This window comes from Lissotriton helveticus, chromosome 2_1, assembly GCF_964261635.1.
Source record: "Lissotriton helveticus chromosome 2_1, aLisHel1.1, whole genome shotgun sequence".
NCBI lineage: Eukaryota > Metazoa > Chordata > Amphibia > Caudata > Salamandridae > Lissotriton > Lissotriton helveticus.
Genome location: NC_136059.1, coordinates 453,185,183 through 453,207,247, shown reverse-complemented (window position 1 = coordinate 453,207,247; position 22,065 = coordinate 453,185,183). Strand labels below are relative to the sequence as shown.

The 22,065-nt window shown below is 50.0% G+C and overlaps 1 protein-coding gene across 1 annotated transcript in view; it reads right to left on the bottom strand.

The window, feature by feature from the left end:
- Positions 1 to 22,065, bottom strand: part of MTREX (Mtr4 exosome RNA helicase) — an 865,138-nt gene that overhangs the window by 285,431 nt on the left and 557,642 nt on the right. The window contains exon 18 of the mRNA XM_078675087.1: positions 3,791 to 3,859. Coding sequence (XP_078531213.1) covers positions 3,791 to 3,859 — 69 coding nt within the window. The remainder of the gene's footprint in view (positions 1 to 3,790; positions 3,860 to 22,065) is intronic.

The window sequence follows — 22,065 nt, the reverse complement described above, 5'->3', positions numbered from 1 at the left end:
AGGGGAGGGAGTAGCCCTTTCTGACTATCTGCAAAACCCAACAGTCCGACGTGGTGGTATGTCAGTGGGGGAGATGAGGGTGAATTCTGCCACCCACTGGCATGTGATGGGCCTGAAAGGTCTGACTAGGAGTGTCTGGAGGCTGCTGCAGAGGGGGCAGTGGTGGACTGTTTCACCCGCTTGCCCCCAGAACCACGGTGGTGGTTCCCACGTCCCCGGCCATGCTGGGTCTGAACAGCTTGTGCAGGCCTGTGGCCCTAGAAGGAACGTGGTGGGGTACCCCTTCCGTAGCCACAAAAGGGGCAAAAAGCAGAAAATGCAGCAAGTGTGGTGGAGAGGCCCAAGGACTTGGCCGTAGCCGAAAGTCCTTGAAGCGCTCTTGCGCACTGTCTGCCTTGTCGCCGAACAGGCGACGACCATCAAAGGGCATGTCCATGACATCCCCAGAAAAAACAGTTGACGTCAGCCAGGCGTAGCGTCAAAGGGCTACTGACGTTGAAATCGTCCTACCCAGCGAGTCGGCGGTATCCAGTCCAAAGCGGATGGCAAACTTCGCGATGTCTCTCCCTTCGCAATGCGCGGGCGAGCACGGCCCAGGCCTCCTCCGGGCACTGAGGCAGCACTTGCACAACTGTATCCCACACAGAGTGGGAACAACGGCCCTACAGACATGTGAAATGAACCGACCTCAGTCCCAAGATGGAGGAAGAAAACATCATCTTCCCAAGTTGGTCCAGCTATTTGGATTCCCTATCAGGTGGAAAGTTAGGGAAGGCGCCTTTGTATGTGGAGGCTTGGACCACCAAGCTCTCAGGGGTGGGGTGTTGGGAGAGGAAAGTGGGGTCACCCGGGCGGTCGCGTCAGGCAATCATCTTATCCAGAGGAGCCCCTTTGTTGGGCCTGGACCAAGTACCCAAAAGGATGTCCGTGAGGGCTTCATTAAACGGCAGCAGGGGCTCCAAAGAGCTTGCTGCTTGCTGAAACACCTGTCAGGAGGTTAGTCCCGACTGCCACCGTAGATAGCTCGAGGTGGAGAGCCTCGGCCACCCTACGCAACACCACTGCGTATGACGCTCCCTCCTTCGTAGACACGGTAGGAGGAGACAACATGCCTAGGTCTGGGGAGGTATCCAGACCACTGGCATCCCCCAGTTCCTCTCTCCAGTCCGGATCATAATCCAACTGGTCGTTAAAGGGTCGCCAGACCCCTTTTAGTCTTCCTCACACTCCTCTGGCTGTCAATCTGGCTGAAAAGGGCCAGGATGGAACACAAGCACAAAAGTACCCATCGGAGCCGGATCCTGCGTTGGTCGACGCCAGTCTGGCTCCATGTCCACATCGGGGCAGACGCCGGCTGGGAGCCGGCGTCGGCCGCCGATGTGGTGCCGCTGGAATCGACGCCGGTGGAGGTGTTACGAGGTTGACCAGCGCCAGGCCTGGATCCAAGGGGCCCTGCAGTGCAGAAGTCGCTGGCGTCGAAAGCCTAGGGACCCAAGCTGAGTCTGCGGGGCCCGAAGGCGCCCCGGCAGAGTCGGGCTGCCCAAAGATGGCATGCAGGGCCACAGGAGGGGCACCACCCGCACCCTTCGTCCGTCGGCCGACAGACGAGGGGAAGTCGAAGAGCGACAATGCTTCTTCGACTTCTTATGCTTCGACTTACCGGACTCAGAGTGCGAAGACTTGGAAGAGGAGTGATTAGGCTGCGCAATCGGTCCCTTGACCTCCCACGCGACCAGGACCTTGAGCAACACAGAGCCAAATGCCGGGACTCGAGTAGCTTTCGGGACCGCTCCCGCAAATACTTGGGGCCATGGTTCAGCATGCGGAGCACGACTTGGGGTCACGGTCGCGCTCCAGGCAGTAGATAAAATGGAACAGGTGTAAAACAGTTATCCCAGCGGAGACCGGGTAAGTTATATATAACAATGACTCAACTGGTATATCAAAAAAAGGGACTGTTCATCAAATTGTATCAATCACATAGCACAGGAAAGGAACGAGGGAAACCAAAGTAAGGTGGAAAGGTTGTTATTTGCATATAGAAGCACAAATTTACAACTAAATTGCGAAAACCATAACAACCAAGTGTGCACTGGAAGTGTTGCAGTGAGTAAACGGCGCAGTGACACAATAGATTACGAAACAACATGAGGCGGCGCAGAAACAATACACAGTGGGGGTCAAACAATAGTATTTACAATAGACTGGTACAATTTCATTGTTTGTAAAAAGACCCTTTGATTGCCGCGAATGGTGTGGTGGACTCGACGGCGTTTCAACCTGTATAACTAAAGGTCATCATCAGGACTATGGTTACATAATTCTTGAAATGTGCTCTGAGGTCACTATGGGTAGCACGAGTCCAGGGGATGCGCTTTGCTCGTCTAGAATGCGATACTTGACGGGAACAGCGTTCAAGGCTTAGATGAGGTCTTGTGGAGGAAATCCAAGGTCAAGGGAAGGCGGCGAGTAAATGGCCAGGCTGGAAGGTGAATAACCACGGCTCCGGGAACGGCTTAGTGAATCAAAGACGCGGGAAGGTCAGATAAGTTGTGTCCAGAGTACCGGCATGAATCCGGAGGGGGGCGAGTAAAGCGCCAGGCAATAGAGGCACACGCGGTGCAGAACAGTCAGTTACAGAAACCGCATGCATTCCTCATCCACCAAGAGTCGATCGACTCAAAAAACGAAGTTGACGAAAGTCAAGAAAAAAGTCAGTCAAAAACTACTGGAGGTAACGCTCTCTCCGAATCTGCTCTTGCTGGCGCCGAAAAAGAAAGAACTGAGGTCAGCGCGAAAGAGCGGCATCTATGTAGCTACCACGTCATCCCGGCGACCACAACGCCGATGACAAAAGTGGAGTACACTGATGCCACCTTCCGATGCGCAGGGGTACTGCTGATGAAAAACTTTCCTGATCTAGTCTGTCGCCTGGGGGTAATTCTGAGTTAAGGAATCTTTAACTGTTTCTTTCAGATATTATTTTTAATTCCATAGCTTCTTGCCTATGGGAAATTTGGCCACGTGTGAAGGAGTCACTAGCACCATTAATATTCAACTTGGGTATACTGAGATAATACAATGGATGTTAAGATGCTACTAATGAAGCTGCTTTTGGTGAGGTGGGGCCATTATGCATCTATTTGCACGTTATTCACTTACCTTTTAACTGTATAATGAATTTGTGTGGGAAGCGCTCTTCAAATTGTGCATAAGTTAAGCAATGCTGTAACTTATGTATTAAGAAAATTGCATCTTCCTTGTGATATGCTAGAGGCATATGTAATGATGGAGAAAATGTGTAGCCAACAGAAGGATAGTGTAAACAATCCAACTATTCTATAGGTTAGATTTATTGAAACTAATCTAAATGTAATCTAAACTATGATTACTTGAACTGTATATGCACTTGCATTTTGCTGAGACAATGTTATTCAGACGTACGTCAATTAGACTTCAATTTTTTCATTTTTAGATTCCATTAAGTGTAATATGTGTTTAGGCCGTGGAGTATTGTTCCATGTGTTTGATCTATATTTGGTTTAAGGGAATATTTTTAATATGTCCATTGTGAGGATAATTTGCTTAAACATTGAAAAATGTATTTGAAATAACTTATCTTGAAAAGTAAAATAACTGACAACACCTGAAGCCTTTATGTATTACAGAAAATACTTAATGCAATTAAGCTCAGGAACTTACTGGCAACTAAGATATATTATCATCCTCAGCACATTGATAGTGTCCAACACTATATTACTTCAGAGACTGATTGCAGGCACAATCTTACCTTTACATTTGATTTCTTGGAAAAATTAACCACCACTCCCCATCCAAAGTCTTCATCGTCATGCTTTACCTAAAGAGAGAACCATACAATCACAAGGACTACTAATAAAATGAGTTATTAGTAAAACCTTTCTACAAAAGTTAGTAAATAGTGAGCATAGCTCTGTAGTTGATATTTTCTAAATTTCCATCCCAGAGGCAATGTCTGCATTAAAGTTAGAATTAATTGACGTATATTTCCCATACGCAGATATCACACGATCTATACACCTCATTTCAACATTCCACCAAGTCTTCAACATAGGAGTTCAGCAGATATCAATTTCTATTGCCAGCTAAAAAGACTAGGATGATGGATTTGTCTTGACTTTATTGAACAGCAGCATCATAGAAAAAATAACCAATAAGTACTAACAGACTCCCACCTGAACCCCATGCTATATTTCCCGGAATGCCCACGGATATTAGGGAGTCCATTCAAGTAGAACGTTCATCACGGCATTAGGGCCATCTAAACAGCGCATATGCACAACTGATTGGGGGAATTTTTAACAGGTCTGAATTCTTTTAAAAACAAAATTTTTTTGCACTTTTAAAGTACTGTACTGTTTTGTACTTTAGTTACATGCCTCGCCTGGCAGAGCGAGTAGACGCCGATTGCCATCTTGGGTGGCAGTCTAGTCTTTCTGCTTGGAAAACTAAGACAAACGTTGGTGTGACTGTGAGCTGAAGGTGTGCCTAAGGCAAGCCCATTTATGTACCAACCATGCACAGCGCAAGCCATATTGCCGGTTGTACTTGAGCTCCTTTGGTCCTGCACTGCCAATTCTGGCCCTAGGATCTGCTATTTAAGGGGTCAGTTGCTGCAGATTCTTTTTTTTTTTTTTAACTTAAATAAAAAAAGTAATTGTTAAAAAAAAAAAACAACAACATTACAGCATACAATAGATCATCAGTATCTTGTGCATAACCCCAAGAATGACCGGGACACTGTCCTAAATTAAGGCTGCGGTATACTTGACAATGAGAAATACATTGTAGGTTGCTACAGATTCTTAAGCTGAATGAGAACCCTCTGTCCACACCGGTCCCAAACAAGCCTAACATTAGCCCTCGCCGGTACCAACCCTTAGTGAGCCAGGAATCAGCCCTCCGCCCTATGCTGATACCATTGGATCCACCACTCTGAGCTCTGACTTATTAAACGTCAGGTCCCTACTGAAGAACTCCACAGAAATATATTTCTTAATTGATACATATAATCTGGATGTACTTTCTATCACTGAAACGTGGACCACTCCTGACTCTGACATTGACCTAGGTAAGGCCTGCCCCCTAAGCTCTGCGCAAACCATGCCTAAAAGAGATTGGGGTGGAGCGGGCATCATCTACAAGGGAAAATGGAACTTCTCTGTGCTCACTCTATCTATGCAATGCACTATTGGGGTTTACTTTGAAGGCGGTAAGGGGCTCTGCGTTCTCAGGTGTTCTTTGCTATAGACCCCAAGGTCCTCCGAACCCTGACCTTAAACCGCCGATTGAGGTGATCTCCAATATGGCGCTTGCCCATTACAACTTCTTTCTGCTAGGAGATTTTAATATGGGGGTCGGAGAGGATCCATCACCTCCTTTTAAAGAAGTGCAGGATGCCTGCAAAATTCTGAGATTACGACCTCATCTTTTCTTCCGACAGGCTAATCCTAGTTTAAGGTCTTTCCCCTGTGCTGGACCGACCATGTACTAATAGCCTTCCTCCTTAATCTAAAGGAACCTCATTTTTCAAGTCGGGCTCAGCCATAACAAGGAAAGGCAGGGCCAAGGGTAAACTTAATAGGCGAACACACATACAAGTTTTCAATCTTTCTAATATCTTTAACTCAGAGGTCAGTAGAAGAAACTTGCTCAGCCCTCGAAGAGGGTATTTTAGCAACACTTGATGGGGAAATACCCCTCTCTAACCTAAAAAATTGTCGTCGACCATCTACCCCATGGTATAGCACATTCTTAAAAGAGTTAAAACAAGCTCATAAAAGACTAGAAAGCCAATGGCAAAGGTAGTATTCAGAAGAGGATAACAAATGTTTAAAGTACACTATGAATGAATATAAAAGGAAAGTAGGTAAAGCAAATGCCGAATACTATGCCACCACTATTATGACCGCTTCTAACAGCACAAAAAGAGTCTTCAACATTCTGCGTGATCTGTCTAACCCAGAGTGTCAAAAATGCAAAATAAGAGGCGCGCTGCGAGCAGCCGAGCAAGATGGACGCAGCCTAAAGGGGCTCCGAGGGTGAGATTGTCTCCCCAGCAATCCGCTAATTAATCCGACATTAAAATTGTTCCCAGAACCTACAATAAGATGGCCGAGACGGAGCAGAACGTTGCGATCCAGCTCTGGTGAAATTCGGATGGCGCTAGGGTGAGCTACAGGGAGAGGCGGACTGCGGCCTAACCGGTGAGCAACAGCCAGGGAACTAAATTTTGGTGGCTGGCCCGCGAAATTGCCCCACGGCCGGCTGAGAGGACCGGACTATGGCGGTGAGAGCCGGCGGGCAGAAAATAGGTGGGCTACTGTGCCGAAGAAGTTGCCTGCCGCCTTGGGGCTGGAGCCGGATGGAGATTGGAGCCCCCCCCAACCCTCCTTCCCCCTCAGGAACATGGGGAGCCAGGACCCGTGACGGTTGAGAAGGCCAGGTGACTACACACGCAATCAAAGCCGCCGCAACACAATTGAGGACAATAGCGCGAGCAGCAGGAGAAGGCGGTCTGCGGCCTACAGGTTAAGCAGCAGCCGCGGACTAAATTTGGAAGGCTGGTCCGCGGAAAAGCCTCGTGACCGGCTGCAAGGACCGGAGTGGTGGTGGCGAGTGCTCACGAGCCGAATATCCGCGGGCAACGGTGCCGGAGGGGACGCTTGCTGCCTCTGGGAGTGGGACAGTAGGAGCTCGGAGTCCCGTCCCCCCCGCCCCCACCCCCGGAGCACTGATGAATAAGGCCCGTGTCGGGTGAGAAGACTGGGCTGATTGCACACAAAAGCGAAGCCGCCATGACACAGCCGATAGGATACGGCGGTGGGGGCCAGAACAGTGAAAGCACCGCAGGGGCAGGCACACACGTGGAGCTGTTGCTCAAGTGCCGTACAGCTTCAACCTAATTGGCCTGGGCTGGGCAGAGGGCCCTCTTATTGAAGAACCCGGTGGGGGAGCCTGTCCGGGTGCAGTAAGGGGCAAGGGGCTGAGAAACACTGCGATTGGCGGTGTAATGAAGGACCTATCAAGCTAGCCCCCAGGCTGAGTGACCAGTGTTTGGAGGCCACGAGGATACAGGGTGGCAGCATGCTGCGGCCCGGCTAGGGAAAAAAGAGGCGTAGATCCAACTGGGAGAGATATATTCGGCGCAAGAATACTATTACAGCTATCCTGTGATCCCCTTGATTCCCCCCCCCCCCCCCACACCCTAGTGGCAGTGCTGGTGTGACGACGGACAGTGCAACACACAATAATAACACGCAGTGTCGGGCTTGAGATCTCTGCAGTACTGCCGATTGGAGGCCCCCAACCCAATTATCGTATATCTTGAGCAGAAGGACGGGCGCTATAGCATAACAGACAATGAGTGGCAAGGGGTCCTGCACGAACCAGCAAGATAAGCTGGATAAATTTGCATAAAGACTTCCCTCCGTTACCGGAACGTAAAGGGCAGGCTGAAAAAGACAAAGAAGATGATGGCGGCCCTAAAGTGACACTAGAAGATATCATGGCGGCCCTTCATAAAGTGCAAACTACAGTGGGTTCCATCTCAACAGATGTTACGGTCCTAAGAGCGGATTTTCAAAAATGTCTGCCAGAGTTGCAGAGGTGACGACGGCTCTCTCCAAAGACTCCACGCTCCTGATCAAGAAGGTGACGCAGTTGGAGGCGAATAACAAGCTTATGGCGGCGAAGCTGTACGACCAGGAAGGGCGCTCCCGTTGTAATAATGTTCTAATTACGGGGCTTCCGGAGTCGGAAGGGGGCCCCGCTATGGACCTCTACATTGAAGACCTCATAAAATCACGCTTGCAGCCTAAAGGACTCTCTGCCTTCTTTTCTGTGGAACGGGCACATAGGGTGCCGGGTGGCAGGCCAAAGCCTGGAGACCCCGCCACGTCAGGTACTGGCCCGTATCTTCAATTGTCGTGACAGACGCCATTCTTCAAACGGCCAGGGTGGCACCGCCCGTCCGAGTGCAAAACTCTGTAGTCTCATTCTTCCCGGACAACACGGCTGCAGTTTCGGCACGCCGCAGGAATTTCTTCGAGGTCAAGAAGGCACTGAGGGCCCGTGAACTACCATACTCCATGCTCTTCCCGGCAAAGCTCAGAGTAGTTGTAGACGGAAAAACCTGCTTTTTCGACACGCCGGAGGAGGCTCATGACTGGCTGGAAGGGTAGCGAACAGCGGAGAGGCCGGAAAAGCGCAGAGGAGACGACGACGTCTGGTGAGAGAAGGAGATTCGGTGGCCGTTGAGCAAGATGGAGGGTAAGATGAACAATCACAGAAGGAGGCAGGAGAATGAGCTCTTCTGAGGCTCACCTCCTCCATATATGGAGGGTGTACACTGATGTAAGTTTTGGCCCACCTCGGCACTACGACCGCGACGACTAAACTGATGGTTCGGAACTCTGGGACATGGGGAAGATACGGACTTCCTCGGACTTCCCGCTCGCAAACATGCAAGTAAAGTTACGGGGATGGGGTTCTAAGCACTCTGCTGAGTTGGGGTGGCGGGCAGTTTTGGGTCTGCATGGCAGGGAGGGGGGCAAGAGGGAGGGTATTGTTACTGGATATGTGGTATGATGTTTCTATCACAGTTATGTACATAATTAGTTCAGCAGTCATGGCAAGCACAATAAGGCACACAAGTTCAACACCAGGAAAGGGCCCTAGCGCCACCAGGTCGCTTGAGTATGAAAATGGGTGACACACTAAAGGCTCAGTCGACAGCAGGTCCCCCCCACACGATACCAACTCTCTCCCTCCTCACGTGGAATGTACGTGGCCTAGGCGATAAAATAAAGCGTAGCCTCGTGCTGCAATGTATCAAAAGGGGTAGCCCGGCAGTGGTATTACTGCAAGAGACACATCTTACAGGTACTTCCAGTAAAGCGATGGACAGATGGGGATATAAAATGGTGGTACACTCTGACTTCACGTCTGGATCCAGGGGGGTGGGTATATTGGTTAACAAGCAATTCCCATTGATAACATCAGAGGTCAAAACGGATGGGTCAGGGAGATTTGCTGCCATTTTTACACAGTGGGAGGGACGGCCCCTAAATATAGTATCGGTTTACATCCCGCCAGCGTTGCATGCAGTGACTCTCCGGGAGCTCAGTGTGTTTCTACTCGGATTGCCGGAGGGGGAACTACTTATTCAATCAATCATGCATTTATAAAGCGCGCTACATACCCGTGAGGGTCTCAAGGCGCTGGTGAGGGGGGTTGGGGGAGGGTATAGAGGGTTGGCTGCTACTGGTCGAAGAGCCAGGTCTTGAGAAGTCTACTGAAGGCCAGCAGGTCCTGGGTCTGTCGTATGCAGGCAGGGAGCTCGTTCCAGGTCTTGGGGGCGAGGTAGGAGAAGTATCTGCCGCCGCCGGCGGTTTTCCGGATACGAGGCACTGTGGCGAGGGAGGCAGAGCGGAGGTTGCGGGTGTGGAAGCTGAGTCAGTTGTTGAGGTATGATGGTCCGGTGTTGTGTAGCGCTTTGTGTGCGTGGATGAGGAGTTTTAAGGTGATCCTCTGGTTGACTGGGAGCCAGGGCAGGCCTCTCAGGTGGGGTGCGATGTGGCTGCATCGGGGGACGTCAAGGATCAGTAGCGCTGAGGCGTTGTGGATTCGTTGTAGTCGTCTCAGGAGCTTGGCTGTTGTTCCTGAGTAGAGGGCGTTTCCGTAGTTGAGTCTGTTGGTGATGAGGGCCTGGGTGACGGTTTTTCTCGTGTTGGGAGGGATCCACTTGAAAATCCTGCGGAGCATTCGGAGGGTGTTGAAGCAGGACGTGGAGATGGCATTGACTTGCTTGGTCATGGAGAGGGAGGAGTCGAGGATGAAATCCAGGTTGCGTGCGTGGTCTGTGGGTTCCGGGGGTGTGCCTAGAAATGTGGGCCACCAGGAGTCGTCCCAGGCTGATGGGGTGGGTCCAAGGATGAGGACCTCAGTTTTGTCTGAATTCAGCTTCAGTCTGCTGTCCTTCATCGAGTCGGCGACGGCCTTCATTCCTCTGTGGAGGTTGGCTTTTGCGGTGTTGGTGTCTTCGGTGAGGGATATGATCAGCTGGGTGTCGTCGGCGTAGGAGATGATGTTGAGGCTGTGTTGTCGTGCGACGTGGGCGAGTGGAGCCATGTAGATATTGAACAGCGTCGGGCTGAGGGAGGATCCCTGTGGGACCCCGCAGATGATCTCAGTGGTTCTTGAGCGGAAGGGGGGGGGGGGGGGGGAGGCGGACGCTCTGGGTTCTGCCAGAGAGGAAGGAAGTGGTCCTGGCCACAGCCTTCTCTTGAATTCCGGCGTCATGGAGGCGTGCTGATAGGGTGCGGTGGCAGACCGTGTCAAAGGCAGCTGACAGGTCCAGGAGTATGAGGGCGACTGTTTCTCCTTTGTTCATCAAGATCCTGATGTCGGCGATGAGGGTGGTTTCGGTGCTATGGTTGCTACGGAAGCCTGATTGGGATGGGTCCAGGACGTTGTTGTCTTCAAGGTGATGGGTCAGCTGTTTGTTAACAATCTTCTCTGTCACTTTTGCCGGGAACGGGAGCAGGGAGATGGGCCGGAAGTTCTTGAGGTCCGCCTGGGGTTTCTTCAGAAGGGCGTTGATCTCTGCGTGCTTCCAGCTTTCCGGGAAGGTTGCTGTCTCGAAGGAGCTGTTGATTGTTTTCCGGAGGTGGGGTGCGATGGTTGTGCTGGCTTTGTTGAAGACATGGTGAGGGCAGGGGTCGGCTGGGGATCCGGAGTGGATGGAGTTCATGGTTTTGATGGTGTCTTCGTCGCTGACGTGAGACCAGGCGGTCAGGCGGCATGTGCGGGTGGGGATCGCAGGGGTGGTGGAGTCGGTTGTGGGTGTGGGGGTGTCGGGGTTGAAGCTGTCGTGGATGTCTGCGATCTTGCGGTGGAAGAAAGTGGCCAGGGAGTCGCACAGGTCTTGTGATGGTGGGATGTCGTTGGTGTTGGAGCTGGGGTTGGAGAGTTCTTTCACGATGCTGAACAGCTCTTTGGTGTTGTGTGCGTTGTTGTCTAAGCGGTCCTTGAAGGCGGTTCTTGAAGGCGGTCCTGATGAGTTGGTGGTGTCTGCTGGTGGCGCTCTTGTGGGTTGTGTGGCTGTCTGGTGTTCGGTCGTGGAGCCATTTCTTCTCCAGCTTCCGACAGGTGCGCTTGGAGATCCGGAGGTCTTCGGTAAACCAGGCGGCTTTCACGTTGGTGTGGTTGGTAGTGGCGGTCTTGAGGGGGGCGAGGGTGTTAGCGCAGTCGTGGATCCATTGTTTGAGGTTGGTTGCGGCGGTGTCTGGGTCGGCGGGTGGTCTCAGGGCGAGGGTGGTAGTCAGTTGGTCCTTGGTGACCTTGCCCCAGCAGCGGCGTGGTAGCTGTTGGGTGGGGTGATGTGTGGTGGGTTTCATGAAGGTGAAGAGGACGCATCTGTGGTCGGTCCAGTGGGGTTCGGTGGTGTGGTTGAAGGAGACGTGGGGGCTTGTGGAGAAGATGGGGTCCAGTGTGTGTCCAGCGGCGAGGGTGGGTGTCGTTACGAGTTGTTTGAGTCCGAGGTTGGCGAGGTTGTCGATCAGGGCGGTGGAGTTGACGTTGTTGTTGTTCTCGAGGTGGACGTTCAGGTACCCGAGGAGGATGTAGTCTGTGGAGGAGAGGGCGTGGGTGCTGACGAGGTCGGCGATGGTGTCGCAGAACTGTGGTAGTGGTCCGGGTGGTCTGTAGACGAGGGTTCCTCTGAGGGTGGTGTTGGGGTCAGTGTGGATCTGGAAGTGCATGTGCTCGGCGGTGGTGAGCGTGTCGTCGGTGTTGGTTGAGACTCTGAGGGTGTCCTTGTGGATGATGGCGATTCCCCCTCCAATTCCGTTGGTGCTCTCTCTGCAGGATATCTTGTAGCCCTGTGGGATGGCTATGGCAATGTCTGGTGCTGAGGTGGCGTTCAGCCAGGTCTCCGTCAGGAATGCGACGTCGGGAGCGGTGGAGTCTAGGAGGTCCCAGAGTTCGATGGCGTGCTTGCGAGCGGAGCGGGCATTGAGGAGGATGCATCGGAGGAGGTTGGGTTCGCTGGCTGGTGGTTTGGTGGGCTGGATGCTGGTGAATCTGCAGTTCCGGCAGGCGAAGGGACCTTGGGTGCGCCTCAGGGTGGCCCGGTAGCAGGGGTGGTCTCGTCCGGTGTTGAGTGCGTGGAGGGTGTTGGAGTCGTAGTGCAGTCTGGTGTTGCGGGGGGCGCGGGGTCCAGGGGTTCTGGCGCTGGGCGCGGTCCAAGCGTGGACAGGCGCAGACAGGCTTGCCTTTGGCGTGCCAGCGGCGCTTCCGCACGGCGCCCTCCATAAGAGGCGAAGTGGGAGGGAGGAGCAGCTGGGAGGCATGAGCGGGGTGGCCAATGGGCGACTGGCGCGGGGCATAGAAGGTAAAAGGGGGGTGGGGCCGCAGGGGAGCAGCGGCGGGAAGTGGGGAGCGGGGGGGGCACAGAGGGCGAGGGCGCAGAACGGGCGGTAACAGAGGGGCAACCAACAGTTAAAACAGGCAACAAATAAGAAATAAACAGCAAAGACAGGTACCAGGGCACACCAGCGGCGAACCCTTGGCAGAAGCAGCAGGGGCAGACACAGGCAGTCACGGGTAACCAGGGGGAGCTGTGAGGAGTGACCAGAGGTGAGGTCACACATTGGCGGGGACTTTAACGCTATTATGAATGAATCCTTAGATAGATTTCCTCTGAAAGCGAGAACTTCCGGAATATCGCGATTGGAGAGCTTCATAGAAGCAATGGGTCTTAGGGATATATGGAGGAAACACCACCCAACAGAATGTTATTACACATATACCTCAAGTGTCCATAATAGTCTAACAAGAATAGATTATTTTCTAGGTTCGCTGGGTTGCCTTAAAAATATAGAGGATATAGAAATTAGGCCCCGGGGTATCTCGGATCATTCCCCACTGCTGCTCCGCTACACTACACATAAACGGCGATGTATTTCCCCGATACGCCCGGACTATCTGCAAGTTCCCAAGATCAGGAAGGCACTCAACTATCGGACACCAAGCCGCTTCGTGTTCATTTCTCCATGAGGCATGGTCTCTTCCATTCACTTATCGATGCCTGAAAGACGAGAAAGAGGTTTATCTTAAAGGAGAAGAGTGCACAGAAACCCCAGATCATTCATTAATTTGTAGACACATCCAATTGCACGGTTCTTGTAACCAGGACCGGCCAAATTTAGCCTGTGTTTTGAAAGGCACTCCAGTTCCCGCAATCGTTCCTACTTTCACATTACTGGCAAATGGCAGTTATTTACTTTTAAATAACGATGACTGTTGTGGGTTAATTAGAGGTATCGCTTATGTGGTAACCGTATCAGAACGTGTGGTGTGTTGCAAAAACGTTCTGTATCCTCCTACACATGGGAATTTAGATGTTTCCATCTGGCCGCGTATCCCAACCTTGAAAGCAGAGTTCAATGGTATGAGTAGAATAAGAGCCCTTTTGTCTCAAAAAGAGGTGTCCCTGAGTTCGGCTCGAGAAACATTCGTCCTTCACATAGCTAACACGTGCACAGAAGTGCAAGCGCTATTGAATACTGATTTGCCATTGCATTTCAGCGAGTTGGTCCATCAGATCTTTAATGCCTCCTCCACTTCTGGCCTGGCACATTTTTTTTAAATAGTTAGCAGTGGTCTCGTGACTTCATTTGAGAAAATATTTGGGGTCATCCCTGCTTTCTTCCATTCTATATTTTCAAGCCTGTTTGGAGGCTTTCCGGTTTTGCTGGCGCTGGCTGCAGGCGTTCTGATGATATTTTGTTTTATTAAAAATGAATGCCCCTCCTGTGTTAGAAGCCGCTCAGCCCCACTTGGCACTGTTTCGCAACCGGATGCTTGAATACTATGGCACACTGCCGCTTGCGACTAAGCACGGCCTTTGGATTATCTTTTCGATTTTCCTATTTCACATGTGTCCAGCCTGTGTTTCATTGCCTGAGCTGTGATTTCGACTGGGCCCTTGATTTGTGTCTCTGCAAGACGGTGTCTCCTGACGTCGATTTTAATCAGCTGATGAGTCCCGTAGTTACTCACGAGTTGGTTTGTTCTGGCGAAAGGATTATGGCCTTGGCAGCGATGCATGGACTAATGGGTCAATGGAACGTACTGGCAGCGGCGCAAGATTTCTTGGCACAAAGCTATATTGAGAACCCGCCGAGTTGTCCTCTGATGATGCTAGAGGCTCCGGTTCTGGAGGAGCATATATGTTCTTTCCCACTACTGAATTGGATGGCTGAACTGTTTTCGGATGATGACAGTGATTTCATGCTGGAGGCTGTTGCTGCATATTTTGCGTATTCAGTCCTGTCCTAAAAAACTTTAGAAACTTTTGGTGATAGCCCCTTCGTAATTACATGATTTTGGGACCTTTTGCGTACAAATTCTTTTTTTACACTCCCAGACCTATTGACTTGAGTGATATTGAATCATGTATTGGCATGGTTGAGAATTTTTACTTGACCTCTATTAGACCTTTTGACCGGATTTTGCAAATTGACCTGACTAGTTATTATTGAACTCTGTTTTCATGATGTGCCCCTATTCTGGTCTTACAATTCCCGCTACATTCCTTATTTTGTCCGTGCTCGGATCATTGGGGGGGTGTCATATAGTTACTGCTTACCTATATACCGTGTTAAGTTAGCATGAGCTTATTAAAATGTTTAAACGCCATTTTTCCTTTTGCTGCTTTTGCACACGACACAATTTTTATTTTAGCTTTAACCTAGAAAAGCGTTGTGATTTACATGAGAATAATATGTTATTGCTCTGATATCAGCTCTGTTTGGTAAAATATGTCTGCACAGTGAGTGCTGAAGCTTCCAAGGATAACTCGACACAGTGTTGTTGTGAGGTCTGATCTTCGCACCTTTCTAGACATAACATGAATGCAGCTGCTGCCAAAATCTGGCTTTACGCACGTTTTATATTGCTTTGCTGAGAGCACACTTAACACACTTGATGGTGCTTCGCATGCAGAGAGCTGGTGGAAGATGATGTGATCCTCTGCCACTGAGATTTTGAGGTATGGGCCCGCCCTGCTAAAACCCAAAGAGACCTTCATAGATAATATACTATGCTAGTTAGGGAGGGTGAGAATTAGGTGTTGCTAACTCCTATTCATTTCAGCATATTAGCATGCTGTCACCTTTCGCATTTTATGGACTATTAACTATGCTGATAACTTTGCTTGTGATAATATGTTTGCTTGTATTATCTAAGATACTGCGTTTGAGAACCCTGCATTAGTAAATAAATATTTCAAATGTGCACGTGTCCTCTTTTACTCAACGTTCTGGTTTGAAATGATTGCATACCGAAAGAGTGTTCATGTGTCCCACGATACCTGAGGTATTCTAAGTTCATGTTCTGGTCTGTCTAATCATTGGGAGGTATTATGACCAATGAGACACTGTAGCTAGCTCGGTAAGGGGATTTTGGGTACTGAGGTGAGTTTTGGGTCACCCTAATTCACTGAGGTTCCAAATCTCTATGCACAGTTCTGTAGGAGAACGGAATTCCCGCTACACTACTTTAGGTGCCACGGACAGTAATGCTAAAAAACGAAAATGTTGATGAGAGAAGCCCATGTCTGAAGCAGTATTCCATTGAGTCTTTCACCACGAATAGTAATAATAATCCACATTTGTAAAGCGCACAATCACCCGTAAGGGTCTCTAGGCGCTGAGGGCCGTCGGGTAGATTAAGCAAGCTATTGCCCAGAGTCACATGGTGCTGGGCTAACCTGCCGCCGGTGCCAGGGATCGAACCATGATCCCCAGATTGCGGAGTCAGTCGCCTAGCCGCGGCGCCACACCTCTTCCACTACATTGCACTGCATTGGTCTTTCAGACGGAATTTTAATCCCGGGGACATTACTTATTCTGTTTTTCCCATCACTGGGTTGAGAGGTGTTAACACTTGGATGTATAGGCACTTGTGAGGAACGAAGACATACACACTATGTGCTTGAGTGCACTGCATGCAGAATACATTATGATCTGCGATGTTTGCACGCATGAATGATCAATATCTATCACCCTCTTTTTTCTCTGAGCAAAAAGTAAGAGGTTTGACCCACAAACTGTGCACAGAATTTGGCACATTACGAATTCTTAGGGGGCTTTACAGCCTCAATATTGGAAGATGCGAGTGGACCAAATAACTCCAGTTCAGGCTAAATAATGTGGTTATCTGAAAATAGTGAATCGTTAAAATTTCTCGTCAGCCCACAACACGGGCATGGAAAGACAGATGTGAGCGTCTTTTACCTCGCAATTGAAAATATTGGTTTCTTTAGTGTTCTTTGGATGAAAGATTGTTGAAAGGGGCTTCGTTGGGACACCATCTGGGCCCTGGAAAAGCGCGACTACAGATTGGTAGCTACTTTTCTCTCTTTCTTTTAACTTTTTTATCTTCATAGGTTACAATACAAGATGTATTGTCATCGAACGCTGAGAAGTTGTAAGTACTGGCTACAAACATCCCTCTCCTTGTATGCTTTAGTACGCATGCATACACAATAACACCTGGTTGTGTAGAAAGCAACATTGACCCTCTTGGGCTACTAAAGGTGGCTGAAACATGTAGACCACACCCAGGAGGACCATAGTAAGGATCCATGGGACCAACTAATAATCCCATACACATCCACAACTGTTTTTAACATTGACCAGGAACCCTAAAACATTTAAATAAAATTGGGAAACTTAGGATCAAAGGGATTCCCAAGCCAGTTTTAAATCACCATGTCACATTCACAAAATCACACTGAAACACACACAGTGTTCTGGCATCGCAGCACACCCTGGGGGCATTCGGCAACCAGGGTGGGAACCCAATGATGAAGCATTTCACCTACTTTGTAGGTGAGTGAGGGTTCTTCTAAAACATCCTGTGGGTTCAAAGTCTCTAAACCACATAAGAAGGGACAGAAGGAAGAAGACTTAAAGTAACTAAATCATAAATAGGTGGGTGATCATTTCTCAATTTGTTTTGAATATATTTTGACTGGGAAGACGAACGGGCACGACATCTCGGTTTAGATTATAATGTTCACCATTAGCAAAAATAGAGTGATGGAAAGGACTGATAGTGATGTATTTCTACTGAAGCGGGATAAAGGCTGATTTACACATGACTGGGTCTAACCTTGGGTGGCATGGTGGGCATAAAGAATGATGGACTTGAAACGGCTCAAGTTATTACCAGTGGCTGAGATTACTTCAAGCACTTTTTTGTCTATTTCAATGTGATGAATGAATTGCGGAGAGTATGCCCAGCCATGGGCCCTAGGCTTGCTGTGCCACTGGAAACAGGCTAAAGCTGAATATGAGACCCAACTAGGGTGAAACAAGTGTTGGGTTGCTTGTGTTCCTGTTCAGAGAGGACCTGGTTTGTCAGTTCTGACTAGTCTACCACTATTTGATCAAAGATATAAAAAAGGTGAACAAAAATAAAGGCAGTTGATTAAAACGGTCTTGACTGGTAAAGATGTTCAAACATACCCATGACAAAATATAGTTTGTCGGGGCCCATTTGATCCCTTTGTTGTGACTTTTTTCAGGACCCGCCTGGACTTGCTCCAATACTGTCGCCCCCCCCCCCCCCCCCCCCCTCGCTCCCTGACTCCAGTTGGTGAACATCACTGTGTCGGAAACGCTTTGCTGTAACTGGTATTGCATTCGTGAACATCATTGTGGCTGAAGCGCTTTGCTGTAACCGGTATCGTTGCCTCATTCACTGTTTCAATTTGCTCTCATCCGGACTTAGACCTGTATTAGCGCGCTGTTTACATTTGCTGCATTAACTGTGTTTAAGTGAAGTGTTCTTGCCTGTGCCCGGTTTCACTTTCCATCCCGCCCACCATCTTGTTGTTGTGCTTTCCCTCGGCCCGCCTCTCCTCCCCGCTACCGCCTCCCAGCTGCCCCTCCCACCCACGAATAGAGGGCTCACCACCTCCACAGCTCATCTGTGACCGCCTGGACTTGCTCCAATACGGTCGCTCCCCCCCCCTCGCTCCCTGACTCCAGTTGGTGAACATCACTGCGTCGGAAACGCTTTGCTGTAACTGGTATTGCATTCGTGAACATCATTGTGGCTGAAGCGCTTTGCTGTAACCGGTATCGTTGCCTCATTCACTGTTTCAATTTGCTCTCATCCGGACTTAGACCTGTATTAGCGTGCTGTTTACATTTGCTGCATTAACTGTGTTTAAGTGAAGTGTTCTTGCCTGTGCCCGGTTTCACTTTCCATCACGCCCACCATCTTGTTGTTGTGCTTTCCCTCGGCCCGCCTCTCCTCCCCGCTACCGCCTCCCAGCTGCCCCTCCCACGCTCCGCCCCCTACACTCTCCATTTAAGTCGGATGACTCAACGCGCAGCGTCCACGCGCAGCGGTCGTGCCGAAGGTGCGCCAAAGGTAAGCCCGTCTACGCCCGTCCACGCCTGGACCGCGCCCAGTGCCAGACCCCCTGGTCCCCACATCACCCACCCCTCCCGATTTACATACGACGCCCCCACCCTCTTAGCACTTAATACCGGCCGCCTCAACAACTGCGCCCAAGCAGCACCAGGACACACCCATGGACCCTTCACCTGCCACTCCTGCAAATTCACCTGCATCAAGACCCTCGCCAAACCCACAAACACCAAACAGAAATCCAACACCAACCACCTTAAATGCATCCTTCTCAACACCCGCTCGGTTCACAAACACGCCATCGACCTTTGGAATCTTCTCGACACCATCTCTCCGGACATCGCCTTCCTAACAGAAACCTGGATGAATGCCTCTTCAGCTCCAGACATCACAACAGCCATCCCGGACGGCTACAAAATCATTCGTAAGGACCGCACCATCCAAACAGGAGGAGGCATCGCCATCGTACACAAGAACACCATCCGCGTCTCAACCAGCTCAGAAGACAACCTCGCTATCGCCGAACACCTTCACTTCTAGATCCACACCGACCCCAAGACCAAACTCAGAGGCACCCTCCTCTACAGGCCACCAGGACCCCGTACAAAATTCAGCGAAGACATCACTGACTTCATCACCCCACACGCCCTCCCCTCGGAAGAATACATTCTACTGGGAGACCTCAATTTCCATCTGGAAAAGAGCAACGACAGTAACACTACCACCCTTCTGGACAATCTCGCCAATCTCGGACTCAAACAACTTGTTAACACCCCCACTCACTATGCAGGACACACTCTTGACCCCATCTTCACTTCCAGCAAGCATATCTCCTTCACTCACACCACACCCCTCCACTGGACGGACCACAGTTGCATCCACTTCATTTACAATAAGATCGCGATCCACAACCACCCTCAACCAACTCTGCGAAGAAATTGGAACAAAATCACCATCGACCAGATCTCCACATCGCTTCTTCAAAAACCCCCTGCCTATTCAACTAACCCTAACCAAGCCGCCATCAACCTCTCACAATGGTTAACCCAAACCGCCGACAAACTAGCACCCTTGAAAAAACATCAAATCAAGCAAGGAAGCAAGAACGCCCCCTGGTTCAACGATGACCTTAAGAAATCCAAGAAGCTCTGTCGTTCCCTTGAGAAAACTTGGAAAAAAGACCCAAACACCATCACCCAAGCCGCCTTTAAAAACGCCACCCGCAAACACCACCAACTAATCCGGACAGCCAAGAAGTCAGCACTCAAAGACCGTCTAGACAACAACGCCCACAACAGCAAGGAACTTTTCAACATCATCAAAGAATTCACCAACCCCACCGCCAGCTCAAACGACATCACCCCCTCTCAAGTCCTCTGCGACTCCCTCGCCTCATTCTTCCATGACAAAATCGCCAACATTCACAACAGCTTTGACAACCAACCCGTAAACCAGTCCACCCTTCTCACCTCCGAACCTGTACCCCCTCCGAATAACCTTTCCGACTGGAACCCAATCACCACAAAAGACACCATTCGCCTGATGAACTCCATCCACTCAGGATCCCCTACAGACCCATGCCCCCATCACATCTTCAACAAAGCAGACTCCATTATCGCACCCCATCTCCGAGACGTCATCAATTGCTCCCTCAAGTCCGCCACTTTCCCAGAAAGCTGGAAACACGCCGAACTCAGCGCCCTTCTGAAGAAACCCACAGCTGACCACACCGAACTCAAAAACTACCGCCCCATCTCGCTCCTCCCATTCCCTGCCAAAGTCATTGAGAAAGGCATCAACAATCAGCTCGCGGCCTTCCTCGAAACCAACAAATCACTCGACTCCTCACAATCTGGCTTCCGAGCCAAACACAGCACCGAGACCGCCCTCATCGCAGCAACAGACGACATTCGAACACTACTGGACAACGGAGACACAGTCGCCCTCATCCTCCTTGACCTCTCTGCAGCCTTCGACACAGTCTGCCATAGCACCCTGATACAACGCCTCAGAAACATCGGAATTCAAGGAAAAGCATTGGACTGGATCATCTCGTTCCTCGCTGGAAGAACTAAGAGAGTCCGCCTCCCCCCTTTTAAGTCAGAGGCCACCGAAGTCATTTGCGGCGTCCCGCAAGGATCATCACTCAGCCCCACCCTCTTCAACGTCTACATGAGCCCCCTCGCAACCATCGCACGTCAACACAACCTCAACATCATCTCCTACGCTGATGACACTCAGCTAATCCTCTCACTCACCAAAGACCCTATCACCGCCAAAACCAACCTACATGAAGGGATGAAAGAAGTAGCCGAATGGATGGAGCACAGCCGTCTGAAACTGAACTCGGACAAAATGGAAGTCCGCATCCTAGGTGCATCCCCTTCCGCCTGGGACGACTCTTGGTGGCCAACAGCCCTAGGAAAAGCCCCCATACCGACGGACCACGCACGGAACCTGGGCATCATCCTGGACTCCTCACTCTCAATGACCAAACAAGTCAACGCCGTCTCATCATCATGCTTCAACATCCTACTCATGCTGAAAAAAACATTTCGCTGGATCCTCACCGAAACAAGAAAAACGGTCACCCACGCACTGGTTACAAGCCGTCTGGACTACGGAAACACCCTCTACGCCGGTACCACCGCAAAACTGCAGAAAAAACTCCAACGCATCCAAAATGCTTCAGCCAGACTCATACTAGACATCCCCCGCACAGACCACATTTCCGTTCACCTGAAGAACCTTCACTGGCTCCCCGTCAACAAGAGGATAACGTTCCGTCTCCTCACCCACGCACACAAAGCCCTTTACGAACTTGGACCTGATTGTCTCAACACGCGCCTCTCCTTTTACACCCCCACCCGCCAGCTGCGGTCGTCCAACCAAGCCCTCGCCTCTGTTCCGCGCATCCACAAAGCCACCATGGGGGGAAGATCCTTCTCCTACTTGGCGGCCAAAACCTGGAATTCCCTTCCCATCCACCTCCGCCTTACTCAAAACCACCTAGCCTTCAGAAAACAGCTTAAAACCTGGATATTCGATAAGTAATCCTCCCCCCCCCCCTTCCTCAAGCGCCTTGAGACCCTCCGGGTATGTAGTGGGCGATATAAAATCTAACTTGACTTGACTTGACCCCAGCTAAAGAAACACATGCTTAGAAATCCCCTATATGTGCAAGGATGGCTATTTGAGGAGTCTAATGAGCAGCAGAGACATTCCTGCTGTCTTTTTTTAGCGCACTCTTTCACCAGATGTTACAATAAAATCCAAAGATTCAATCTCCAGTTGATCAATCATGGCAATAGGATCAGCAAATGCTAAATTTGCTTTTCGAATAATAGTGGGGAGATGGTATTCAATACTTACAGCCCTCATATTTCCTTCAGTAACAAAGGTCTTCAATAAGTACCCAACACACTTTTTTCAATATGTTGCTTCTATAGATACTTGCAGAAAAGTAATTAGCAAAAATATATTCTCTTGGAGGACAAAACATGAAAAGAAATATACATCAACAAATGAAAAACATAGCTCAACAGGAAAAATAACCACAAGAGGTGTCCAAGAAAT